The sequence below is a fragment of the Amblyomma mixtum genome, chromosome 7 (assembly GCF_055824585.1).
Source record: "Amblyomma mixtum isolate Tamu chromosome 7, ASM5582458v1, whole genome shotgun sequence".
Taxonomy (NCBI): Eukaryota; Metazoa; Arthropoda; class Arachnida; order Ixodida; family Ixodidae; genus Amblyomma; species Amblyomma mixtum.
In genome coordinates, this window is record NC_143018.1 from 143,897,411 (window position 1) to 143,920,015 (window position 22,605).

At 48.4% G+C, this 22,605-nt stretch overlaps 1 protein-coding gene across 1 annotated transcript in view; it reads right to left on the minus strand.

The window, feature by feature from the left end:
* Positions 1–253: 253 nt before the first annotated feature.
* Positions 254–22,605, minus strand: part of LOC149337768 (uncharacterized) — an 89,973-nt gene continuing 67,621 nt past the window's right edge. Inside the window, exon 2 of the mRNA XM_089554514.1 lies at positions 254–1,826. Within this exon, the coding sequence (XP_089410640.1) occupies positions 831–1,826 (996 nt within the window). The 3' untranslated portion in view covers positions 254–830. The remainder of the gene's footprint in view (positions 1,827–22,605) is intronic.

The window sequence follows — 22,605 nt, forward strand, 5'->3', positions numbered from 1 at the left end:
TCTAGTTCACGATTAATCTCTGCGTAGTCACCCTTATCGTACAAACGGATCGTCTTTTTAAAAGTTTGGTTCCGAAGCGGAGTTAAGGCTATATCGGTATGAATTACTTCGTGATCGCTTATTCCAGGAAGAATCGTGACTGATTTAACACTTTCGGGATGACTGACGAGTAGCAGGTCTAATATGTTAGCGCTCGTTTGTGTTATTCTTGTTGGCGCCAAGATAACTTGTGTAAGACCAAAGTTCAGGCACACTTCTATGAAATTTTTGGCTTCCACCGTGCCTGATGCTGAAGCAGTGTTAGTACTCCAGTCAATATCCGGGAAATTAAAATCACCAAAGAGAAGTATATGCGACTTTTGATATTTAGCAGTAAGTTCACACAGCAAGTTAGTAAGTTTCTCTGAAAAGTCCGGAGTACAATGCGGGGGCCTGTAACAAACACCGAGAAGAACCGACTGAGGAGGACAACGGCAGAAAAGCCACATTATTTCTAGATCAGACGAAATGGAAATGATTGAAAATGGTAAATCATTAGAAAAACCAATGAGCACTCCTCCGCCACGAGACCCCTGACGGTCCTTACGAAAAAGCTTAAAGTTAGATAAGTCTGCCAGGACCTCATTGTCGTTAATTTCGCTAGTCAGCCACGTTTCAGTTAGTACGAAGATGTTGCTATTGGACGAACGAACAAGACTCGAGATTTCTTCCCGCTTAGAAATGAAACTGCGGACATTAGTGAAAAGTACGGAAAAAGAAAGAGTAGACTGAGGTGACTGCCGGGACGCGGGCGTGGGGTGAGGCTGTGGGGTGCTTTTTCTAGATGGCTGCTACGATATTTCCTTAACAGTTTCCGAGGATTCGTCATAAACGTACCGTGCGCGACCGATAAACAAGGTTTTATAGCTCAGTTTATAAGCTGTAGATTTGGTTTTTGCAAAGGTGATAAGCTGTTTTCGGGCCTTCCTAACGGCAGGCGAGAAGTCTTCACCGGCGCTATATACAGTATCTTTGAATTTTTTTCCATTAGACAGAATTTCCAGCTTAGTTTTGTGGGAGTGAAATTTTGCGATTATTGGTCTGGTTTTTCCAGCTGTATGACGGCCGAGGCGATGGGCGCGCTCGATATCGTTTGAAGCAACTGTTATATCTAAGGTAGTGGAACAAAGATGGATTACAGCTTCCTCAGATTGTGTGTAAGTTTCTGCGGGGTCATTATCAGGGATACCATAAAATATTACATTGTTTCGACGTGACCGGTTCTCAGCGTCGTCAACACGAGCCTCAAGGTTTTTTATATGAGCACACATTTCTGTTGTCGCTGTCTCCATCGAGTCTAGTCGCGACTGCAGCTCAGTGATAAGTTGGTTTTGTGCCTCAAGGATACACATGCGTGCTGTTAAGTCTGCGATTGCCGTGTCAGTAGCCGTAAGTTGTTTTTTCATGTCTTGTATTTCTGAGAGAAGTGTAGATTGCCCGGAAGACAGTTTCTTTAGCTCAGCAAGCACGGTTTCAAAATCAGGTCCCGGGTTTGTTTCAATATCCCCAGCCAAAAGTAACAAGGATCGAACAACCTGAACGCATTCAACACCAATACAGACACAGCTCTGTGGGCTCGGTAGCTGTAGTAAGAGATAATTGCTAGTTTTCTTAGCAAATAGACTGTAGAAGTTACCAACCTGCATGATGAAGGCGAAAGGGTTAGACTGTGCGGTTGCACAGCCACCGAGCCCACAGAGTGGCGCGGACGGGCGTTGCTCCTTTATAGCTTCCGCTGTTGATGTCGCTCGCAGTTCCGCTTGCCAGGGATAAGGTAGTGTCCAGTGCTGCCCGAGGGGCGGTCCGGGAAATGGAGAGATGATGACTGCGGTGTTGCAGCAGGGGCTGTTGTTGTTGCTGGCATCGGCATGCGCGGAAAACACTGCAGTTCCAGGGCGCGCAGACAGCAGGGCGGGGATGGCCACGCGAACGATGAACAGAAAAATCTGCATGATGAAGGCGAAAGGGTTAGACTGTGCGGTTGCACAGCCACCGAGCCCACAGAGTGGCGCGGACGGGCGTTGCTCCTTTATAGCTTCCGCTGTTGATGTCGCTCGCAGTTCCGCTTGCCAGGGATAAGGTAGTGTCCAGTGCTGCCCGAGGGGCGGTCCGGGAAATGGAGAGATGATGACTGCGGTGTTGCAGCAGGGGCTGTTGTTGTTGCTGGCATCGGCATGCGCGGAAAACACTGCAGTTCCAGGGCGCACAGACAGCAGGGCGGGGATGGCCACGCGAACGATGAACAGAAAAATCTGCATGATGAAGGCGAAAGGGTTAGACTGTGCGGTTGCACAGCCACCGAGCCCACCCAGTAAGGAGTGATAGTCCAGTAAGGAGTGATATGAAATAAAAATAAACGTTAGTGAGAAAGTGTTGGTCACCAGTGGCCTTTGGAAACATGGCAGTTTAAGTACGTGACATTCGTGCCTGCAGTTAGATGGCTAAGGCGGCCACAACTTTGTATACGTTGACTGTTCTGGTAAAATTCCTTGCTGTGCGTAGCCGGACGTTATGTTAATGGCCATCGAAGCATCTTTCTGATCTTCGAAAAGAACTGTTGATGCACGTCCCTGGATGGATGGATGGATGGATGGATGGATGGATGGATGGATGGATGGATGGATGGATGGATGGATGGATGGATGGATGGATGGATGGATGGATGGATGGATGGATGGATGGATGGATGGATGGATGGATGGATGGATGGATGGATGGATGGATGGATGGATGGATGGATGGGTGGATGGGTGGATGGGTGGATGGGTGGATGGGTGGATGGATGGATGGATGGATGGATGGATGGATGGATGGATGGATGGATGGATGGATGGATGGATGGATGGATGGATGGATGGATGGATGGTGGATGGTGGATGGATGGATGGATGGATGGATGGATGGATGGATGGATGGATGGATGGATGGATGGATGGATGGATGGATGGATGGATGGATGGATGGATGGATGGATGGATGGATGGATGGATGGATGGATGGATGGATGGATGGATGGATGGATGGATGGATGGATGGATGGATGGATGGATGGATGGATGGATGGATGGATGGATGGATGGATGGATGGATGGATGGATGGATGGATGGATGGATGGATGGATGGATGGATGGATGGATGGATGGATGGATGGATGGATGGATGGATGGATGGATGGATGGATGGATGGATGGATGGATGGATGGATGGATGGATGGATGGATGGATGGATGGATGGATGGATGGATGGATGGATGGATGGATGGATGGATGGATGGATGGATGGATGGATGGATGGATGGATGGATGGATGGATGGATGGATGGATGGATGGATGGATGGATGGATGGATGGATGGATGGATGGATGGATGGATGGATGGATGGATGGATGGATGGATGGATGGATGGATGGATGGATGGATGGATGGATGGATGGATGGATGGATGGATGGATGGATGGATGGATGGATGGATGGATGGATGGATGGATGGATGGATGGATGGATGGATGGATGGATGGATGGATGGATGGATGGATGGATGGATGGATGGATGGATGGATGGATGGATGGATGGATGGATGGATGGATGGATGGATGGATGGATGGATGGATGCATGCATGCATGCATGCATGCATGCATCCATCCATGCATCCATGCATCCATGCATCCATGCATCCATGCATGGCTGGCTGGCTTCCTGGCTGGCTCTTTCTTTCCGCGTCCTCTTGTCCGGCATGCTTACTGGTTATATTCCTAATTTTTTCTGCCTTTTTGTGTCAACGCACGTTCCGTATAACTGTTTAAAATCCTTTGATGCCCACCAGTTTCCGTTCAGTTTAATCAGGTGTACTTCATATAGCATTTTACTCTAAGTTGGCGGTGCTTAAAAGATATTCCAGCCCTTATCGCCCTCACTTCCTAGTTTGTGGTTTTTGCCTTCGGTACATCGTGCTAATCTTCAAACAGCTCTCTCATTTATTTCTCATACCGACTTAATATCGGCCCTTAAGCACAGAAGCGAATTACCGAAAGAAAGCCACGGCGCCATTATTCCTTTCCGAATACCTCTTAGTAGTCCATACTTGTGTTACCGCCATTATGCTCTATATTTCATTACCGCGACATCTCTTGGCCATTTTGACCTAGGAGACTGTTCGTTCTTTTCCGCGTATAAGTGCCCCTCGTTTAAACGCATTCCCAGAAATTTGAATCGGTTACTCGGGTATTTCATGGCCATGTATTTTAAGCACGTGTTGCTTACAATACATTACAAGCAAGACGTGCTCTAACTGATACGCGCTCCATTGTGTTGCTTTCGAAAGGAATATCGTCAAAACGAGGTCAACGCCCTCGGACTGTCTAAGAGTGAGAGAGAGTGTTTTGTTCTCCTTTGTCCCGCGACGTTTCCTGTTCCAGACCTTCCTAGGAATCTATCCCACACCCCACCCTTATCGCTCTGATAGGGCACACCTAACAAGTTCGACTTTTTCTGCTGAAGTCGAACCCTATTGGTGGAGCCGAGATTAAATCTCTTCACCAGGCTCCCTTCTCGCACCCGTGAAGAAAAACATTTGAACGTGTTACACAGGTGTTGGAGCCGACCCAGCTTGGTCGCACTTTCCGCGCGCTGCGTTGTTGTTTGAGGTGTTTTTAAGCCGACTCCTGTCGTGTTCGTCATGGCGATCAGCGTGGAGCAGCGTCTGGTTTTAGCCGAGGAGAAGTTAGAAGAAATGCAGCAGAGCCGCCGAGACCCCTGCATTCGCAAACGCATGATGCTACGGCTGCTTCTTCAAGATTGGTCCTGGCTCAGATCCAGAGACCCAGTGGAGGGCGAACAAGGCAGCGACGACCAATCCGCGAAGCCCCGTCCATCCATATCAAGAGCAAGGAGCCACAAACGGACGCGAGAGGAATCTGAAGGTACGTTATTATCTTCTGAGGTCTTGACAGGTGAACCTGGAACCTGTAAGCGGTACCGCAGCCGGGGCGGCAGTGAGGATGCCGGATACTCGGGTGTTGACACTCTTCCTGTCGACCAAAGTTCTCTTCAGCCTACACGAAAGCAGTCTGGAAAGAGCATTCAGGAGCAGCTTCAAGTGGCGCAAAATGACGAGCCTGCTGACTTGGACGAGGACTACATTTCTGCGCTGCTGGCTCCGATCCCCGACTGTGACCTGTTCTTCCTGGACGACTGAAAGCGGAGCAGCAGATCACGAAAATTCAATCTCCAATTTCAAAGCATGGCCGTACCCGACTTGCTTTCCACGTAAGCTCTTGTATTCTGACAAATGTCCAAACGGACATGCCTCGACCACTTTTTTTTGTTTGCTTTTAGCGCAGCATCACTTCTTGGTGTATCAGCGATTTTCTAGAGCGTCCGGAATATGTGTTCCGCAGTCCCGAAGCCGCTGCGAGCACGATGGCCAAACATGACGAAGAAATCTTGCGAAAACCTCGACAAGCTTACATCCTGACCATTTTCCAACAAATGTTAAGACTAGGTTTCGCTTGTTCAGCGCGAAACACGAGAAATAAGCGCCCAACAAATTCGAACCAGCACAGCTAAGTGACCCTGCGGTTGGGTAAAATTTACGCTCTTCGGGCTTTGAAAGATACGTTTGAGTTTTTGGAAGATAAAGAGGCATAAAACTACACTTTGGTTCCTCATAGTCCGGTAAGGAGTGATATGAAATAAAAATAAACGTTAGTGAGAAAGTGTTGGTCACCAGTGGCCTTTGGAAACATGGCAGTTTAAGTACGTGACATTCGTGCCTGCAGTTAGATGGCTAAGGCGGCCACAACTTTGTATACGTTGACTGTTCTGGTAAAATTCCTTGCTGTGCGTAGCCGGACCTTATGTTAATGGCCATCGAAGCATCTTTCTGATCTTCGAAAAGAACTGTTGATGCACGTCCCTGGATTGATGGATGGATGGATGGATGGATGGATGGATGGATGGATGGATGGATGGATGGATGGATGGATGGATGGATGGATGGATGGATGGATGGATGGATGGATGGATGGATGGATGGATGGATGGATGGATGGATGGATGGATGGATGGATGGATGGATGGATGGATGGATGGATGGATGGATGGATGGATGGATGGATGGATGGATGGATGGATGGATGGATGGATGGATGGATGGATGGATGGATGGATGGATGGGTGGATGGATGGATGGATGGATGGATGGATGGATGGATGGATGGATGGATGGATGGATGGATGGATGGATGGATGGATGGATGGATGGATGGATGGATGGATGGATGGATGGATGGATGGATGGATGGATGGATGGATGGATGGATGGATGGATGGATGGATGGATGGATGCATGCATGCATGCATGCATGCATCCATGCATGGCTGGCTGGCTGGCTGGCTGGCTCTTTCTTTCCGCGTCCTCTTGTCCGGCATGCTTACTGGTTATATTCCTAATTTTTTCTGCCTTTTTGTGTCAACGCACGTTCCGTATAACTGTTTAAAATCCTTTGATGCCCACCAGTTTCCGTTCAGTTTATCAGGTGTACTTCACATAGCATTTTACTCTAAGTAGGCGGTGCTTCAAAGATTTTCCAGCCCTTATCCCCCTCACTTCCTAGTTTGTGGTTTTTGCCTTCGGTACATAGTGCTAATCTTCAAACAGCTCTCTCATTTATTTCTCATACCGACTTAACATCGGCCCTTAAGCACAGAAGCGAATTACCGAAAGAAAGCCACGGCGCCATTATTCCTTTCCGAATACCTCTTAGTAGTCCATACTTGTGTTACCGCCATTATGCTCTATATTTCATTACCGCGACATCTCTTGGCCATTTTGACCTAGGAGACTGTTCGTTCTTTTCCGCGTATACGTGCCCCTCGTTTAAACGCATTCCCAGAAATTTGAATCGGTTACTCGGGTATTTCATGGCCATGTATTTTAAGCACGTGTTGCTTACAATACATTACAAGCAAGGCGTGCTCTAACTGATACGCGCTCCATTGTGTTGCTTTCGAAAGGAATATCGTCAAAACGAGGTCAACGCCCTCGGACTGTCTAAGAGTGAGAGAGAGTGTTTTGTTCTCCTTTGTCCCGCGACGTTTCCTGTTCCAGACCTTCCTAGGAATCTATCCCACACCCCACCCTTATCGCTCTGATAAGCCACACCTAAGAAGTTCGACTTTTTCTGCTGAAGTCGAACCCTATTGGTGGAGCCGAGATTAAATCTCTTCACCAGGCTACCTTCTCGCACCCGTGAAGAAAAACATTTGAACGTGTTACACAGTTGTTGGAGCCGACCCAGCTTGGTCGCACTTTCCGCGCGCTGCGTTGTTGTTTGCGGTGTTTTTAAGCCGACTCCTGTCGTGTTCGTCATGGCGATGAGCGTGGAGCAGCGTCTGGTTTTAGCCGAGGAGAAGTTAGAAGAAATGCAGCAGAGCCGCCGAGACCCCTGCATTCGCAAACGCATGATGCTACGGCTGCTTCTTCAAGATTGGTCCTGGCTCAGACCCAGAGACCCAGTGGAGGGCGAACAAGGCAGCGACGACCAATCCGCGAAGCCCCGTCCATCCATATCAAGAGCAAGGAGCCACAAACGGACGCGAGAGGAATCTGAAGGTACGTTATTATCTTCTGAGGTCTTGACAGGTGAACCTGGAACCTGTAAGCGGTACCGCAGCCGGGGCGGCAGTGAGGATGCCGGATACTCGGGTGTTGACACTCTTCCTGTCGACCAAAGTTCTCTTCAGCCTACACGAAAGCAGTCTGGAAAGAGCATTCAGGAGCAGCTTCATGTGGCGCAAAATGACGAGCCTGCTGACTTGGACGAAGACTACATTTCTGCGCTGCTGGCTCCGATCCCCGACTGTGACCTGTTCTTCCTGGACGACTGAAAGCGGAGCAGCAGATCACGAAAATTCAATCTCCAATTTCAAAGCATGGCCGTACCCGACTTGCTTTCCACGTAAGCTCTTGTATTCTGACAAATGTCCAAACGGACATGCCTCGACCACTTTTTTTTGTTTGCTTTTAGCGCAGCATCACTTCTTGGTGTATCAGCGATTTTCTAGAGCGTCCGGAATATGTGTTCCGCAGTCCCGAAGCCGCTGCGAGCACGATGGCCAAACATGACGAAGAAATCTTGCGAAAACCTCGACAAGCTTACATCCTGACCATTTTCCAACAAATGTTAAGACTAGGTTTCGCTTGTTCAGCGCGAAACACGAGAAATAAGCGCCCAACAAATTCGCACCAGCACAGCTAAGTGACCCTGCGGTTGGGTAAAATTTACGCTCTTCGGGCTTTGAAAGATACGTTTGAGTTTTTGGAAGATAAAGAGGCATAAAACTACACTTTGGTTCCTCATAGTCCAGTAAGGAGTGATATGAAATAAAAATAAACGTTAGTGAGAAAGTGTTGGTCACCAGTGGCCTTTGGAAACATGGCAGTTTAAGTACATGACATTCGTGCCTGCAGTTAGATGGCTAAGGCGGCCACAACTTTGTATACGTTGACTGTTCTGGTAAAATTCCTTGCTGTGCGTAGCCGGACGTTATGTTAATGGCCATCGAAGCATCTTTCTGATCTTCGAAAAGAACTGTTGATGCACGTCCCTGGATTGATGGATGGATGGATGGATGGATGGATGGATGGATGGATGGATGGATGGATGGATGGATGGATGGATGGATGGATGGATGGATGGATGGATGGATGGATGGATGGATGGATGGATGGATGGATGGATGGATGGATGGATGGATGGATGGATGGATGGATGGATGGATGGATGGATGCATGCATGCATGCATCCATGCATCCATGCATGGCTGGCTGGCTGGCTGGCTCTTTCTTTCCGCGTCCTCTTGTCCGGCATGCTTACTGGTTATATTCCTAATTTTTTCTGCCTTTTTGTGTCAACGCACGTTCCGTATAACTGTTTAAAATCCTTTGATGCCCGCCAGTTTCCGTTCAGTTTATCAGGTGTACTTTATATAGCATTTTACTCTAAGTTGGCGGTGCTTCAAAGATTTTCCAGCCCTTATCCCCCTCACTTCCTAGTTTGTGGTTTTTGCCTTCGGTACATAGTGCTAATCTTCAAACAGCTCTCTCATTTATTTCTCATACCGACTTAACATCGGCCCTTAAGCACAGAAGCGAATTACCGAAAGAAAGCCACGGCGCCATTATTCCTTTCCGAATACCTCTTAGTAGTCCATACTTGTGTTACCGCCATTATGCTCTATATTTCATTACCGCGACATCTCTTGGCCATTTTGACCTAGGAGACTGTTCGTTCTTTTCCGCGTATACGTGCCCCTCGTTTAAACGCATTCCCAGAAATTTGAATCGGTTACTCGGGTATTTCATGGCCATGTATTTTAAGCACGTGTTGCTTACAATACATTACAAGCAAGGCGTGCTCTAACTGATACGCGCTCCATTGTGTTGCTTTCGAAAAGAATATCGTCAAAACGAGGTCAACGCCCTCGGACTGTCTAAGAGTGAGAGAGAGTGTTTTGTTCTCCTTTGTCCCGCGACGTTTCCTGTTCCAGACCTTCCTAGGAATCTATCCCACACCCCACCCTTATCGCTCTGATAAGCCACACCTAAGAAGTTCGACTTTTTCTGCTGAAGTCGAACCCTATTGGTGGAGCCGAGATTAAATCTCTTCACCAGGCTCCCTTCTCGCACCCGTGAAGAAAAACATTTGAACGTGTTACACAGTTGTTGGAGCCGACCCAGCTTGGTCGCACTTTCCGCGCGCTGCGTTGTTGTTTGCGGTGTTTTTAAGCCGACTCCTGTCGTGTTCGTCATGGCGATGAGCGTGGAGCAGCGTCTGGTTTTAGCCGAGGAGAAGTTAGAAGAAATGCAGCAGAGCCGCCGAGACCCCTGCATTCGCAAACGCATGATGCTACGGCTGCTTCTTCAAGATTGGTCCTGGCTCAGACCCAGAGACCCAGTGGAGGGCGAACAAGGCAGCGACGACCAATCCGCGAAGCCCCGTCCATCCATATCAAGAGCAAGGAGCCACAAACGGACGCGAGAGGAATCTGAAGGTACGTTATTATCTTCTGAGGTCTTGACAGGTGAACCTGGAACCTGTAAGCGGTACCGCAGCCGGGGCGGCAGTGAGGATGCCGGACACTCGGGTGTTGACACTCTTCCTGTCGACCAAAGTTCTCTTCAGCCTACACGAAAGCAGTCTGGAAAGAGCATTCAGGAGCAGCTTCATGTGGCGCAAAATGACGAGCCTGCTGACTTGGACGAAGACTACATTTCTGCGCTGCTGGCTCCGATCCCCGACTGTGACCTGTTCTTCCTGGACGACTGAAAGCGGAGCAGCAGATCACGAAAATTCAATCTCCAATTTCAAAGCATGGCCGTACCCGACTTGCTTTCCACGTAAGCTCTTGTATTCTGACAAATGTCCAAACGGACATGCCTCGACCACTTTTTTTTGTTTGCTTTTAGCGCAGCATCACTTCTTGGTGTATCAGCGATTTTCTAGAGCGTCCGGAATATGTGTTCCGCAGTCCCGAAGCCGCTGCGAGCACGATGGCCAAACATGACGAAGAAATCTTGCGAAAACCTCGACAAGCTTACATCCTGACCATTTTCCAACAAATGTTAAGACTAGGTTTCGCTTGTTCAGCGCGAAACACGAGAAATAAGCGCCCAACAAATTCGCACCAGCACAGCTAAGTGACCCTGCGGTTGGGTAAAATTTACGCTCTTCGGGCTTTGAAAGATACGTTTGAGTTTTTGGAAGATAAAGAGGCATAAAACTACACTTTGGTTCCTCATAGTCCAGTAAGGAGTGATATGAAATAAAAATAAACGTTAGTGAGAAAGTGTTGGTCACCAGTGGCCTTTGGAAACATGGCAGTTTAAGTACGTGACATTCGTGCCTGCAGTTAGATGGCTAAGGCGGCCACAACTTTGTATACGTTGACTGTTCTGGTAAAATTCCTTGCTGTGCGTAGCCGGACGTTATGTTAATGGCCATCGAAGCATCTTTCTGATCTTCGAAAAGAACTGTTGATGCACGTCCCTGGATTGATGGATGGATGGATGGATGGATGGATGGATGGATGGATGGATGGATGGATGGATGGATGGATGGATGGATGGATGGATGGATGGATGGATGGATGGATGGATGGATGGATGGATGGATGGATGGATGGATGGATGGATGGATGGATGGATGGATGGATGGATGGATGGATGGATGGATGGATGGATGGATGGATGGATGGATGGATGGATGGATGGATGGATGCATGCATGCATCCATGCATCCATGCATGGCTGGCTGGCTGGCTGGCTCTTTCTTTCCGCGTCCTCTTGTCCGGCATGCTTACTGGTTATATTCCTAATTTTTTCTGCCTTTTTGTGTCAACGCACGTTCCGTATAACTGTTTAAAATCCTTTGATGCCCGCCAGTTTCCGTTCAGTTTATCAGGTGTACTTTATATAGCATTTTACTCTAAGTTGGCGGTGCTTCAAAGATTTTCCAGCCCTTATCCCCCTCACTTCCTAGTTTGTGGTTTTTGCCTTCGGTACATAGTGCTAATCTTCAAACAGCTCTCTCATTTATTTCTCATACCGACTTAACATCGGCCCTTAAGCACAGAAGCGAATTACCGAAAGAAAGCCACGGCGCCATTATTCCTTTCCGAATACCTCTTAGTAGTCCATACTTGTGTTACCGCCATTATGCTCTATATTTCATTACCGCGACATCTCTTGGCCATTTTGACCTAGGAGACTGTTCGTTCTTTTCCGCGTATACGTGCCCCTCGTTTAAACGCATTCCCAGAAATTTGAATCGGTTACTCGGGTATTTCATGGCCATGTATTTTAAGCAGGTGTTGCTTACAATACATTACAAGCAAGACGTGCTCTAACTGATACGCGCTCCATTGTGTTGCTTTCGAAAGGAATATCGCCAAAACGAGGTCAACGCCCTCGGACTGTCTAAGAGTGAGAGAGAGTGTTTTGTTCTCCTTTGTCCCGCGACGTTTCCTGTTCCAGACCTTCCTAGGAATCTATCCCACACCCCACCCTTATCGCTCTGATAAGCCACACCTAACAAGTTCGACTTTTTCTGCTGAAGTCGAACCCTATTGGTGGAGCCGAGATTAAATCTCTTCACCAGGCTCCCTTCTCGCACCCGTGAAGAAAAACATTTGAACGTGTTACACAGTTGTTGGAGCCGACCCAGCTTGGTCGCACTTTCCGCGCGCTGCGTTGTTGTTTGCGGTGTTTTTAAGCCGACTCCTGTCGTGTTCGTCATGGCGATGAGCGTGGAGCAGCGTCTGGTTTTAGCCGAGGAGAAGTTAGAAGAAATGCAGCAGAGCCGCCGAGACCCCTGCATTCGCAAACGCATGATGCTACGGCTGCTTCTTCAAGATTGGTCCTGGCTCAGATCCAGAGACCCAGTGGAGGGCGAACAAAGCAGCGACGACCAATCCGCGAAGCCCCGTCCATCCATATCAAGAGCAAGGAGCCACAAACGGACGCGAGAGGAATCTGAAGGTACGTTATTATCTTCTGAGGTCTTGACAGGTGAACCTGGAACCTGTAAGCGGTACCGCAGCCGGGGCGGCAGTGAGGATGCCGGATACTCGGGTGTTGACACTCTTCCTGTCGACCAAAGTTCTCTTCAGCCTACACGAAAGCAGTCTGGAAAGAGCATTCAGGAGCAGCTTCATGTGGCGCAAAATGACGAGCCTGCTGACTTGGACGAAGACTACATTTCTGCGCTGCTGGCTCCGATCCCCGACTGTGACCTGTTCTTCCTGGACGACTGAAAGCGGAGCAGCAGATCACGAAAATTCAATCTCCAATTTCAAAGCATGGCCGTACCCGACTTGCTTTCCACGTAAGCTCTTGTATTCTGACAGATGTCCAAACGGACATGCCTCGACCACTTTTTTTTGTTTGCTTTTAGCGCAGCATCACTTCTTGGTGTATCAGCGATTTTCTAGAGCGTCCGGAATATGTGTTCCGCAGTCCCGAAGCCGCTGCGAGCACGATGGCCAAACATGACGAAGAAATCTTGCGAAAACCTCGACAAGCTTACATCCTGACCATTTTCCAACAAATGTTAAGACTAGGTTTCGCTTGTTCAGCGCGAAACACGAGAAATAAGCGCCCAACAAATTCGCACCAGCACAGCTAAGTGACCCTGCGGTTGGCTAAAATTAACGCTCTTCGGGCTTTGAAAGATACGTTTGAGTTTTTGGAAGATAAAGAGGCATAAAACTACACTTTGGTTCCTCATAGTCCAGTAAGGAGTGATATGAAATAAAAATAAACGTTAGTGAGAAAGTGTTGGTCACCAGTGGCCTTTGGAAACATGGCAGTTTAAGTACGTGACATTCGTGCCTGCAGTTAGATGGCTAAGGCGGCCACAACTTTGTATACGTTGACTGTTCTGGTAAAATTCCTTGCTGTGCGTAGCCGGACGTTATGTTAATGGCCATCGAAGCATCTTTCTGATCTTCGAAAAGAACTGTTGATGCACGTCCCTGGATTGATTGATGGATGGATGGATGGATGGATGGATGGATGGATGGATGGATGGATGGATGGATGGATGGATGGATGGATGGATGGATGGATGGATGGATGGATGGATGGATGGATGGATGGATGGATGGATGGATGGATGGATGGATGGATGGATGGATGGATGGATGGATGGATGGATGGATGGATGGATGGATGGATGGATGGATGGATGGATGGATGGATGGATGGATGGATGGATGGATGGATGGATGGATGGATGGATGGATGGATGGATGGATGGATGGATGGATGGATGGATGGATGGATGGATGGATGGATGAATGGATGGATGGATGGATGGATGGATGGATGGATGGATGGATGGATGGATGGATGGATGGATGGATGGATGGATGGATGGATGGATGGATGGATGGATGGATGGATGCATGCATGCATGCATGCATGCATGCATGCATGCATGCATGCATCCATCCATGCATCCATGCATGGCTGGCTGGCTGGCTCTTTCTTTCCGCGTCCTCTTGTCCGGCATGCTTACTGGTTATATTCCTAATTTTTTCTGCCTTTTTGTGTCAACGCACGTTCCGTATAACTGTTTAAAATCCTTTGATGCCCGCCAGTTTCCGTTCAGTTTATCAGGTGTACTTCATATAGCATTTTACTCTAAGTTGGCGGTGCTTCAAAGATTTTCCAGCCCTTATCCCCCTCACTTCCTAGTTTGTGGTTTTTGCCTTCGGTACATAGTGCTAATCTTCAAACAGCTCTCTCATTTATTTCTCATACCGACTTAACATCGGCCCTTAAGCACAGAAGCGAATTACCGAAAGAAAGCCACGGCGCCATTATTCCTTTCCGAATACCTCTTAGTAGTCCATACTTGTGTTACCGCCATTATGCTCTATATTTCATTACCGCGACATCTCTTGGCCATTTTGACCTAGGAGGCTGTTCGTTCTTTTCCGCGTATACGTGCCCCTCGTTTAAACGCATTCCCAGAAATTTGAATCGGTTACTCTGGTATTTCATGGCCATGTATTTTAAGCACGTGTTGCTTACAATACATTACAAGCAAGACGTGCTCTAACTGATACGCGCTCCATTGTGTTGCTTTCGAAAGGAATATCGTCAAAACGAGGTCAACGCCCTCGGACTGTCTAAGAGTGAGAGAGAGTGTTTTGTTCTCCTTTGTCCCGCGACGTTTCCTGTTCCAGACCTTCCTAGGAATCTATCCCACACCCCACCCTTATCGCTCTGATAAGCCACACCTAACAAGTTCGACTTTTTCTGCTGAAGTCGAACCCTATTGGTGGAGCCGAGATTAAATCTCTTCACCAGGCTCCCTTCTCGCACCCGTGAATAAAAACATTTGAACGTGTTACACAGGTGTTGGAGCCGACCCAGCTTGGTCGCACTTTCCGCGCGCTGCGTTGTTGTTTGCGGTGTTTTTAAGCCGACTCCTGTCGTGTTCGTCATGGCGATGAGCGTGGAGCAGCGTCTGGTTTTAGCCGAGGAGAAGTTAGAAGAAATGCAGCAGAGCCGCCGAGACCCCTGCATTCGCAAACGCATGATGCTACGGCTGCTTCTTCAAGATTGGTCCTGGCTCAGATCCAGAGACCCAGTGGAGGGCGAACAAGGCAGCGACGACCAATCCGCGAAGCCCCGTCCATCCATATCAAGAGCAAGGAGCCACAAACGGACGCGAGAGGAATCTGAAGGTACGTTATTATCTTCTGAGGTCTTGACAGGTGAACCTGGAACCTGTAAGCGGTACCGCTGCCGGGGCGGCAGTGAGGATGCCGGATACTCGGGTGTTGACACTCTTCCTGTCGACCAAAGTTCTCTTCAGCCTACACGAAAGCAGTCTGGAAAGAGCATTCAGGAGCAGCTTCATGTGGCGCAAAATGACGAGCCTGCTGACTTGGACGAAGACTACATTTCTGCGCTGCTGGCTCCGATCCCCGACTGTGACCTGTTCTTCCTGGACGACTAAAAGCGGAGCAGCAGATCACGAAAATTCAATCTCCAATTTCAAAGCATGGCCGTACCCGACTTGCTTTCCACGTAAGCTCTTGTATTCTGACAAATGTCCAAACGGACATGCCTCGACCACTTTTTTTTGTTTGCTTTTAGCGCAGCATCACTTCTTGGTGTATCAGCGATTTTCTAGAGCGTCCGGAATATGTGTTCCGCAGTCCCGAAGCCGCTGCGAGCACGATGGCCAAACATGACGAAGAAATCTTGCGAAAACCTCGACAAGCTTACATCCTGACCATTTTCCAACAAATGTTAAGACTAGGTTTCGCTTGTTCAGCGCGAAACACGAGAAATAAGCGCCCAACAAATTCGCACCAGCACAGCTAAGTGACCCTGCGGTTGGGTAAAATTTACGCTCTTCGGGCTTTGAAAGATACGTTTGAGTTTTTGGAAGATAAAGAGGCATAAAACTACACTTTGGTTCCTCATAGTCCAGTAAGGAGTGATATGAAATAAAAATAAACGTTAGTGAGAAAGTGTTGGTCACCAGTGGCCTTTGGAAACATGGCAGTTTAAGTACGTGACATTCGTGCCTGCAGTTAGATGGCTAAGGCGGCCACAACTTTGTATACGTTGACTGTTCTGGTAAAATTCCTTGCTGTGCGTAGCCGGACGTTATGTTAATGGCCATCGAAGCATCTTTCTGATCTTCGAAAAGAACTGTTGATGCACGTCCCTGGATTGATGGATGGATGGATGGATGGATGGATGGATGGATGGATGGATGGATGGATGGATGGATGGATGGATGGATGGATGGATGGATGGATGGATGGATGGATGGATGGATGGATGGATGGATGGATGGATGGATGGATGGATGGATGGATGGATGGATGGATGGATGGATGGATGGATGGATGGATGGATGGATGGATGGATGGATGGATGGATGGATGGATGGATGGATGGATGGATGGATGGATGGATGGATGGATGGATGGATGGATGGATGGATGGATGGATGGATGGATGGATGGATGGATGGATGGATGGATGGATGGATGGATGGATGGATGGATGGATGGATGGATGGATGGATGGATGGATGGATGGATGGATGGATGGATGGATGGATGGATGGATGGATGGATGGATGGATGGATGGATGGATGGATGGATGGATGGATGGATGGATGGATGGATGGATGGATGGATGGATGGATGGATGGATGGATGGATGGATGGATGGATGGATGGATGGATGGATGGATGGATGGATGGATGGATGGATGGATGGATGGATGGATGGATGGATGGATGGATGGATGGATGGATGGATGGATGGATGGATGGATGGATGGATGGATGGATGGATGGATGGATGGATGGATGGATGGATGGATGGATGGATGGATGGATGGATGGATGGATGGATGGATGGATGGATGGATGGATGGATGGATGGATGGATGGATGGATGGATGGATGGATGGATGGATGGATGGATGGATGGATGGATGGATGGATGGATGGATGGATGGATGGATGGATGGATGGATGGATGGATGGATGGATGGATGGATGGATGGATGGATGGATGGATGGATGGATGGATGGATGGATGGATGGATGGATGGATGGATGGATGGATGGATGGATGGATGGATGGATGGATGGATGGATGGATGGATGGATGGATGGATGGATGGATGGATGGATGCATCCATGCATCCATGCATCCATGCATGGCTGGCTGGCTGGCTGGCTGGCTCTTTCTTTCCGCGTCCTCTTGTCCGGCATGCTTACTGGTTATATTCCTAATTTTTTCTGCCTTTTTTGTCAACGCACGTTCCGTATAACTGTTTAAAATCCTTTGATGCCCACCAGTTTCCGTTCAGTTTATCAGGTGTACTTCATATAGCATTTTACTCTAAGTTGGCGGTGCTTCAAAGATTTTCCAGCCCTTATCCCCCTCACTTCCTAGTTTGTGGTTTTTGTCTTCGGTACATAGTGCTAATCTTCAAACAGCTCTCTCATTTATTTCTCATACCGACTTAACATCGGCCCTTAAGCACAGAAGCGAATTACCGAAAGAAAGCCACGGCGCCATTATTCCTTTCCGAATACCTCTTAGTAGTCCATACTTGTGTTACCGCCATTATGCTCTATATTTCATTACCGCGACATCTCTTGGCCATTTTGACCTAGGAGACTGTTCGTTCTTTTCCGCGTATACGTGCCGCTTGTTTAAACGCATTCCCAGAAATTTGAATCGGTTACTCGGGTATTTCATGGCCATGTATTTTAAGCACGTGTTGCTTACAATACATTACAAGCAAGACGTGTTCTAACTGATACGCGCTCCATTGTGTTGCTTTCGAAAGGAATATCGTCAAAACGAGGTCAACGCCCTCGGACTGTCTAAGAGTGAGAGAGAGTGTTTTGTTCTCCTTTGCCCCGCGACGTTTCCTGTTCCAGACCTTCCTAGGAATCTATCCCACACCCCACCCTTATCGCTCTGATAAGCCACACCTAACAAGTTCGACTTTTTCTGCTGAAGTCGAACCCTATTGGTGGAGCCGAGATTAAATCTCTTCACCAGGCTCCCTTCTCGCACCCGTGAAGAAAAACATTTGAACGTGTTACACAGGTGTTGGAGCCGACCCAGCTTGGTCGCACTTTCCGCGCGCTGCGTTGTTGTTTGCGGTCTTTTTAAGCCGACTCCTGTCGTGCTCGTCATGGCGATGAGCGTGGAGCAGCGTCTGGTTTTAGCCGAGGAGAAGTTAGAAGAAATGCAGCAGAGCCGCCGAGACCCCTGCATTCGCAAACGCATGATGCTACGGCTGCTTCTTCAAGATTGGTCCTGGCTCAGATCCAGAGACCCAGTGGAGGGCGAACAACGCAGCGACGACCAATCCGCGAAGCCCCGTCCATCCATATCAAGAGCAAGGAGCCACAAACGGACGCGAGAGGAATCTGAAGGTACGTTATTATCTTCTGAGGTCTTGACAGGTGAACCTGGAACCTGTAAGCGGTACCGCAGCCGGGGCGGCAGTGAGGATGCCGGATACTCGGGTGTTGACACTCTTCCTGTCGACCAAAGTTCTCTTCAGCCTACACGAAAGCAGTCTGGAAAGAGCATTCAGGAGCAGCTTCATGTGGCGCAAAATGACGAGCCTGCTGACTTGGACGAAGACTACATTTCTGCGCTGCTGGCTCCGATCCCCGACTGTGACCTGTTCTTCCTGGACGACTGAAAGCGGAGCAGCAGATCACGAAAATTCAATCTCCAATTTCAAAGCATGGCCGTACCCGACTTGCTTTCCACGTAAGCTCTTGTATTCTGACAAATGTCCAAACGGACATGCCTCGACCACTTTTTTTTGTTTGCTTTTAGCGCAGCATCACTTCTTGGTGTATCAGCGATTTTCTAGAGCGTCCGGAATATGTGTTCCGCAGTCCCGAAGCCGCTGCGAGCACGATGGCCAAACATGACGAAGAAATCTTGCGACAACCTCGACAAGCTTACATCCTGACCATTTTCCAACAAATGTTAAGACTAGGTTTCGCTTGTTCAGCGCGAAACACGAGAAATAAGCGCCCAACAAATTCGCACCAGCACAGCTAAGTGACCCTGCGGTTGGGTAAAATTTACGCTCTTCGGGCTTTGAAAGATACGTTTGAGTTTTTGGAAGATAAAGATGCATAAAACTACACTTTGGTTCCTCATAGTCCAGTAAGGAGTGATATGAAATAAAAATAAACGTTAGTGAGAAAGTGTTGGTCACCAGTGGCCTTTGGAAACATGGCAGTTTAAGTACGTGACATTCGTGCCTGCAGTTAGATGGCTAAGGCGGCCACAACTTTGTATACGTTGACTGTTCTGGTAAAATTCCTTGCTGTGCGTAGCCGGACGTTATGTTAATGGCCATCGAAGCATCTTTCTGATCTTCGAAAAGAACTGTTGATGCACGTCCCTGGACTGATGGATGGATGGATGGATGGATGGATGGATGGGTGGATGGATGGATGGATGGATGGATGGATGGATGGATGGATGGATGGATGGATGGATGGATGGATGGATGGATGGATGGATGGATGGATGGATGGATGGATGGATGGATGGATGGATGGATGGATGGATGGATGGATGGATGGATGGATGGATGGATGGATGGATGGATGGATGGATGGATGGATGGATGGATGGATGGATGGATGGATGGATGGATGGATGGATGGATGGATGGATGGATGGATGGCTGGATGGATGGATGGATGCATGCATGCATGCATGCATGCATGCATCCATGCATGGCTGGCTGGCTGGCTGGCTGGCTCTTTCTTTCCGCGTCCTCTTGTCCGGCATGCTTACTGGTTATATTCCTAATTTTTTCTGCCTTTTTGTGTCAACGCACGTTCCGTATAACTGTTTAAAATCCTTTGATGCCCACCAGTTTCCGTTCAGTTTATCAGGTGTACTTCATATAGCATTTTACTCTAAGTTGGCGGTGCTTCAAAGATTTTCCAGCCCTTATCCCCCTCACTTCCTAGTTTGAGGTTTTTGCCTTCGGTACATAGTGCTAATCTTCAAACAGCTCTCTCATTTATTTCTCATACCGACTTAACATCGGCCCTTAAGCACAGAAGCGAATTACCGAAAGAAAGCCACGGCGCCATTATTCCTTTCCGAATACCTCTTAGTAGTCCATACTTGTGTTACCGCCATTATGCTCTATATTTCATTACCGCGACATCTCTTGGCCATTTTGACCTAGGAGACTGTTCGTTCTTTTCCGCGTATACGTGCCCCTCGTTTAAACGCATTCCCAGAAATTTGAATCGGTTACTCGGGTATTTCATGGCCATGTATTTTAAGCACGTGTTGCTTACAATACATTACAAGCAAGACGTGCTCTAACTGATACGCGCTCCATTGTGTTGCTTTCGAAAGGAATATCGTCAAAACGAGGTCAACGCCCTCGGACTGTCTAAGAGTGAGAGAGAGTGTTTTGTTCTCCTTTGTCCCGCGACGTTTCCTGTTCCAGACCTTCCTAGGAATCTATCCCACACCCCACCCTTATCGCTCTGATAAGCCACACCTAACAAGTTCGACTTTTTCTGCTGAAGTCGAACCCTATTGGTGGAGCCGAGATTAAATCTCTTCACCAGGCTCCCTTCCCGCACCCGTGAAGAAAAACATTTGAACGTGTTACACAGGTGTTGGAGCCGACCCAGCTTGGTCGCACTTTCCGCGCGCTGCGTTGTTGTTTGCGGTGTTTTTAAGCCGACTCCTGTCGTGTTCGTCATGGCGATGAGCGTGGAGCAGCGTCTGGTTTTAGCCGAGGAGAAGTTAGAAGAAATGCAGCAGAGCCGCCGAGACCCCTGCATTCGCAAACGCATGATGCTACGGCTGCTTCTTCAAGATTGGTCCTGGCTCAGATCCAGAGACCCAGTGGACAAATGTTTTAGGGGAATCCCCCAAGGTGGAGTAGATTTGTAATAAGGCAGTAATTAAACATTGGCATCCACCCGAGCGCAGCCATACGGCTACAAAGGAAAGCTATACAGCTACAACCAGGACCACAACCCCGCCCACAGCTACAACCCCGGACCAGGACGAATTTTTCTTTAACTACGAAGTTTCTGAGAAAGCTGTATAGCTTTCCTTTGTAGCCGTATGGCTGCGCTCGGGTGGATGCCAATGTTTAATTACTGCCTTATTACAAATCTACTCCACCTTGGGGGATTCCCCTAAAACATTTGACCAACTCTGTTCCCACTTCGAGTAATTGATCAATTCGCTCTCGCCCTACCATAAGCTTGCCGTCCTGGTTAGCTCAATTGGTAGAGCGACTGCTCCGGTGTAGCGGTGGTCCTGGGTTCGAACCCCGGACCAGGACGAATTTTTCTTTAACTACGAAGTTTCTGAGAAAGCTGTATAGCTTTCCTTTGTAGCCGTATGGCTGCGCTCGGGTGGATGCCAATGTTTAATTACTGCCTTATTACAAATCTACTCCACCTTGGGGGATTCCCCTAAAACATTTGACCAACTCTGTTCCCACTTCGAGTAATTGATCAATTCGCTCTCGCCCTACCATAAGCTTGCCGTCCTGGTTAGCTCAATTGGTAGAGCGACTGCTCCGGTGTAGCGGTGGTCCTGGGTTCGAACCCCGGACCAGGACGAATTTTTCTTTAACTACGAAGTTTCTGAGAAAGCTGTATAGCTTTCCTTTGTAGCCGTATGGCTGCGCTCGGGTGGATGCCAATGTTTAATTACTGCCTTATTACAGACCCAGTGGAGGGCGAACAAGGCAGCGACGACCAATCCGCGAAGCCCCGTCCATCCATATCAAGAGCAAGGAGCCACAAACGGACGCGAGAGGAATCTGAAGGTACGTTATTATCTTCTGAGGTCTTGACAGGTGAACCTGGAACCTGTAAGCGGTACCGCAGCCGGGGCGGCAGTGAGGATGCCGGATACTCGGGTGTTGACACTCTTCCTGTCGACCAAAGTTCTCTTCAGCCTACACGAAAGCAGTCTGGAAAGAGCATTCAGGAGCAGCTTCATGTGGCGCAAAATGACGAGCCTGCTGACTTGGACGAAGACTACATTTCTGCGCTGCTGGCTCCGATCCCCGACTGTGACCTGTTCTTCCTGGACGACTGAAAGCGGAGCAGCAGATCACGAAAATTCAATCTCCAATTTCAAAGCATGGCCGTACCCGACTTGCTTTCCACGTAAGCTCTTGTATTCTGACAAATGTCCAAACGGACATGCCTCGACCACTTTTTTTGTTTGCTTTTAGCGCAGCATCACTTCTTGGTGTATCAGCGATTTTCTAGAGCGTCCGGAATATGTGTTCCGCAGTCCCGAAGCCGCTGCGAGCACGATGGCCAAACATGACGAAGAAATCTTGCGAAAACCTCGACAAGCTTACATCCTGACCATTTTCCAACAAATGTTAAGACTAGGTTTCGCTTGTTCAGCGCGAAACACGAGAAATAAGCGCCCAACAAATTCGCACCAGCACAGCTAAGT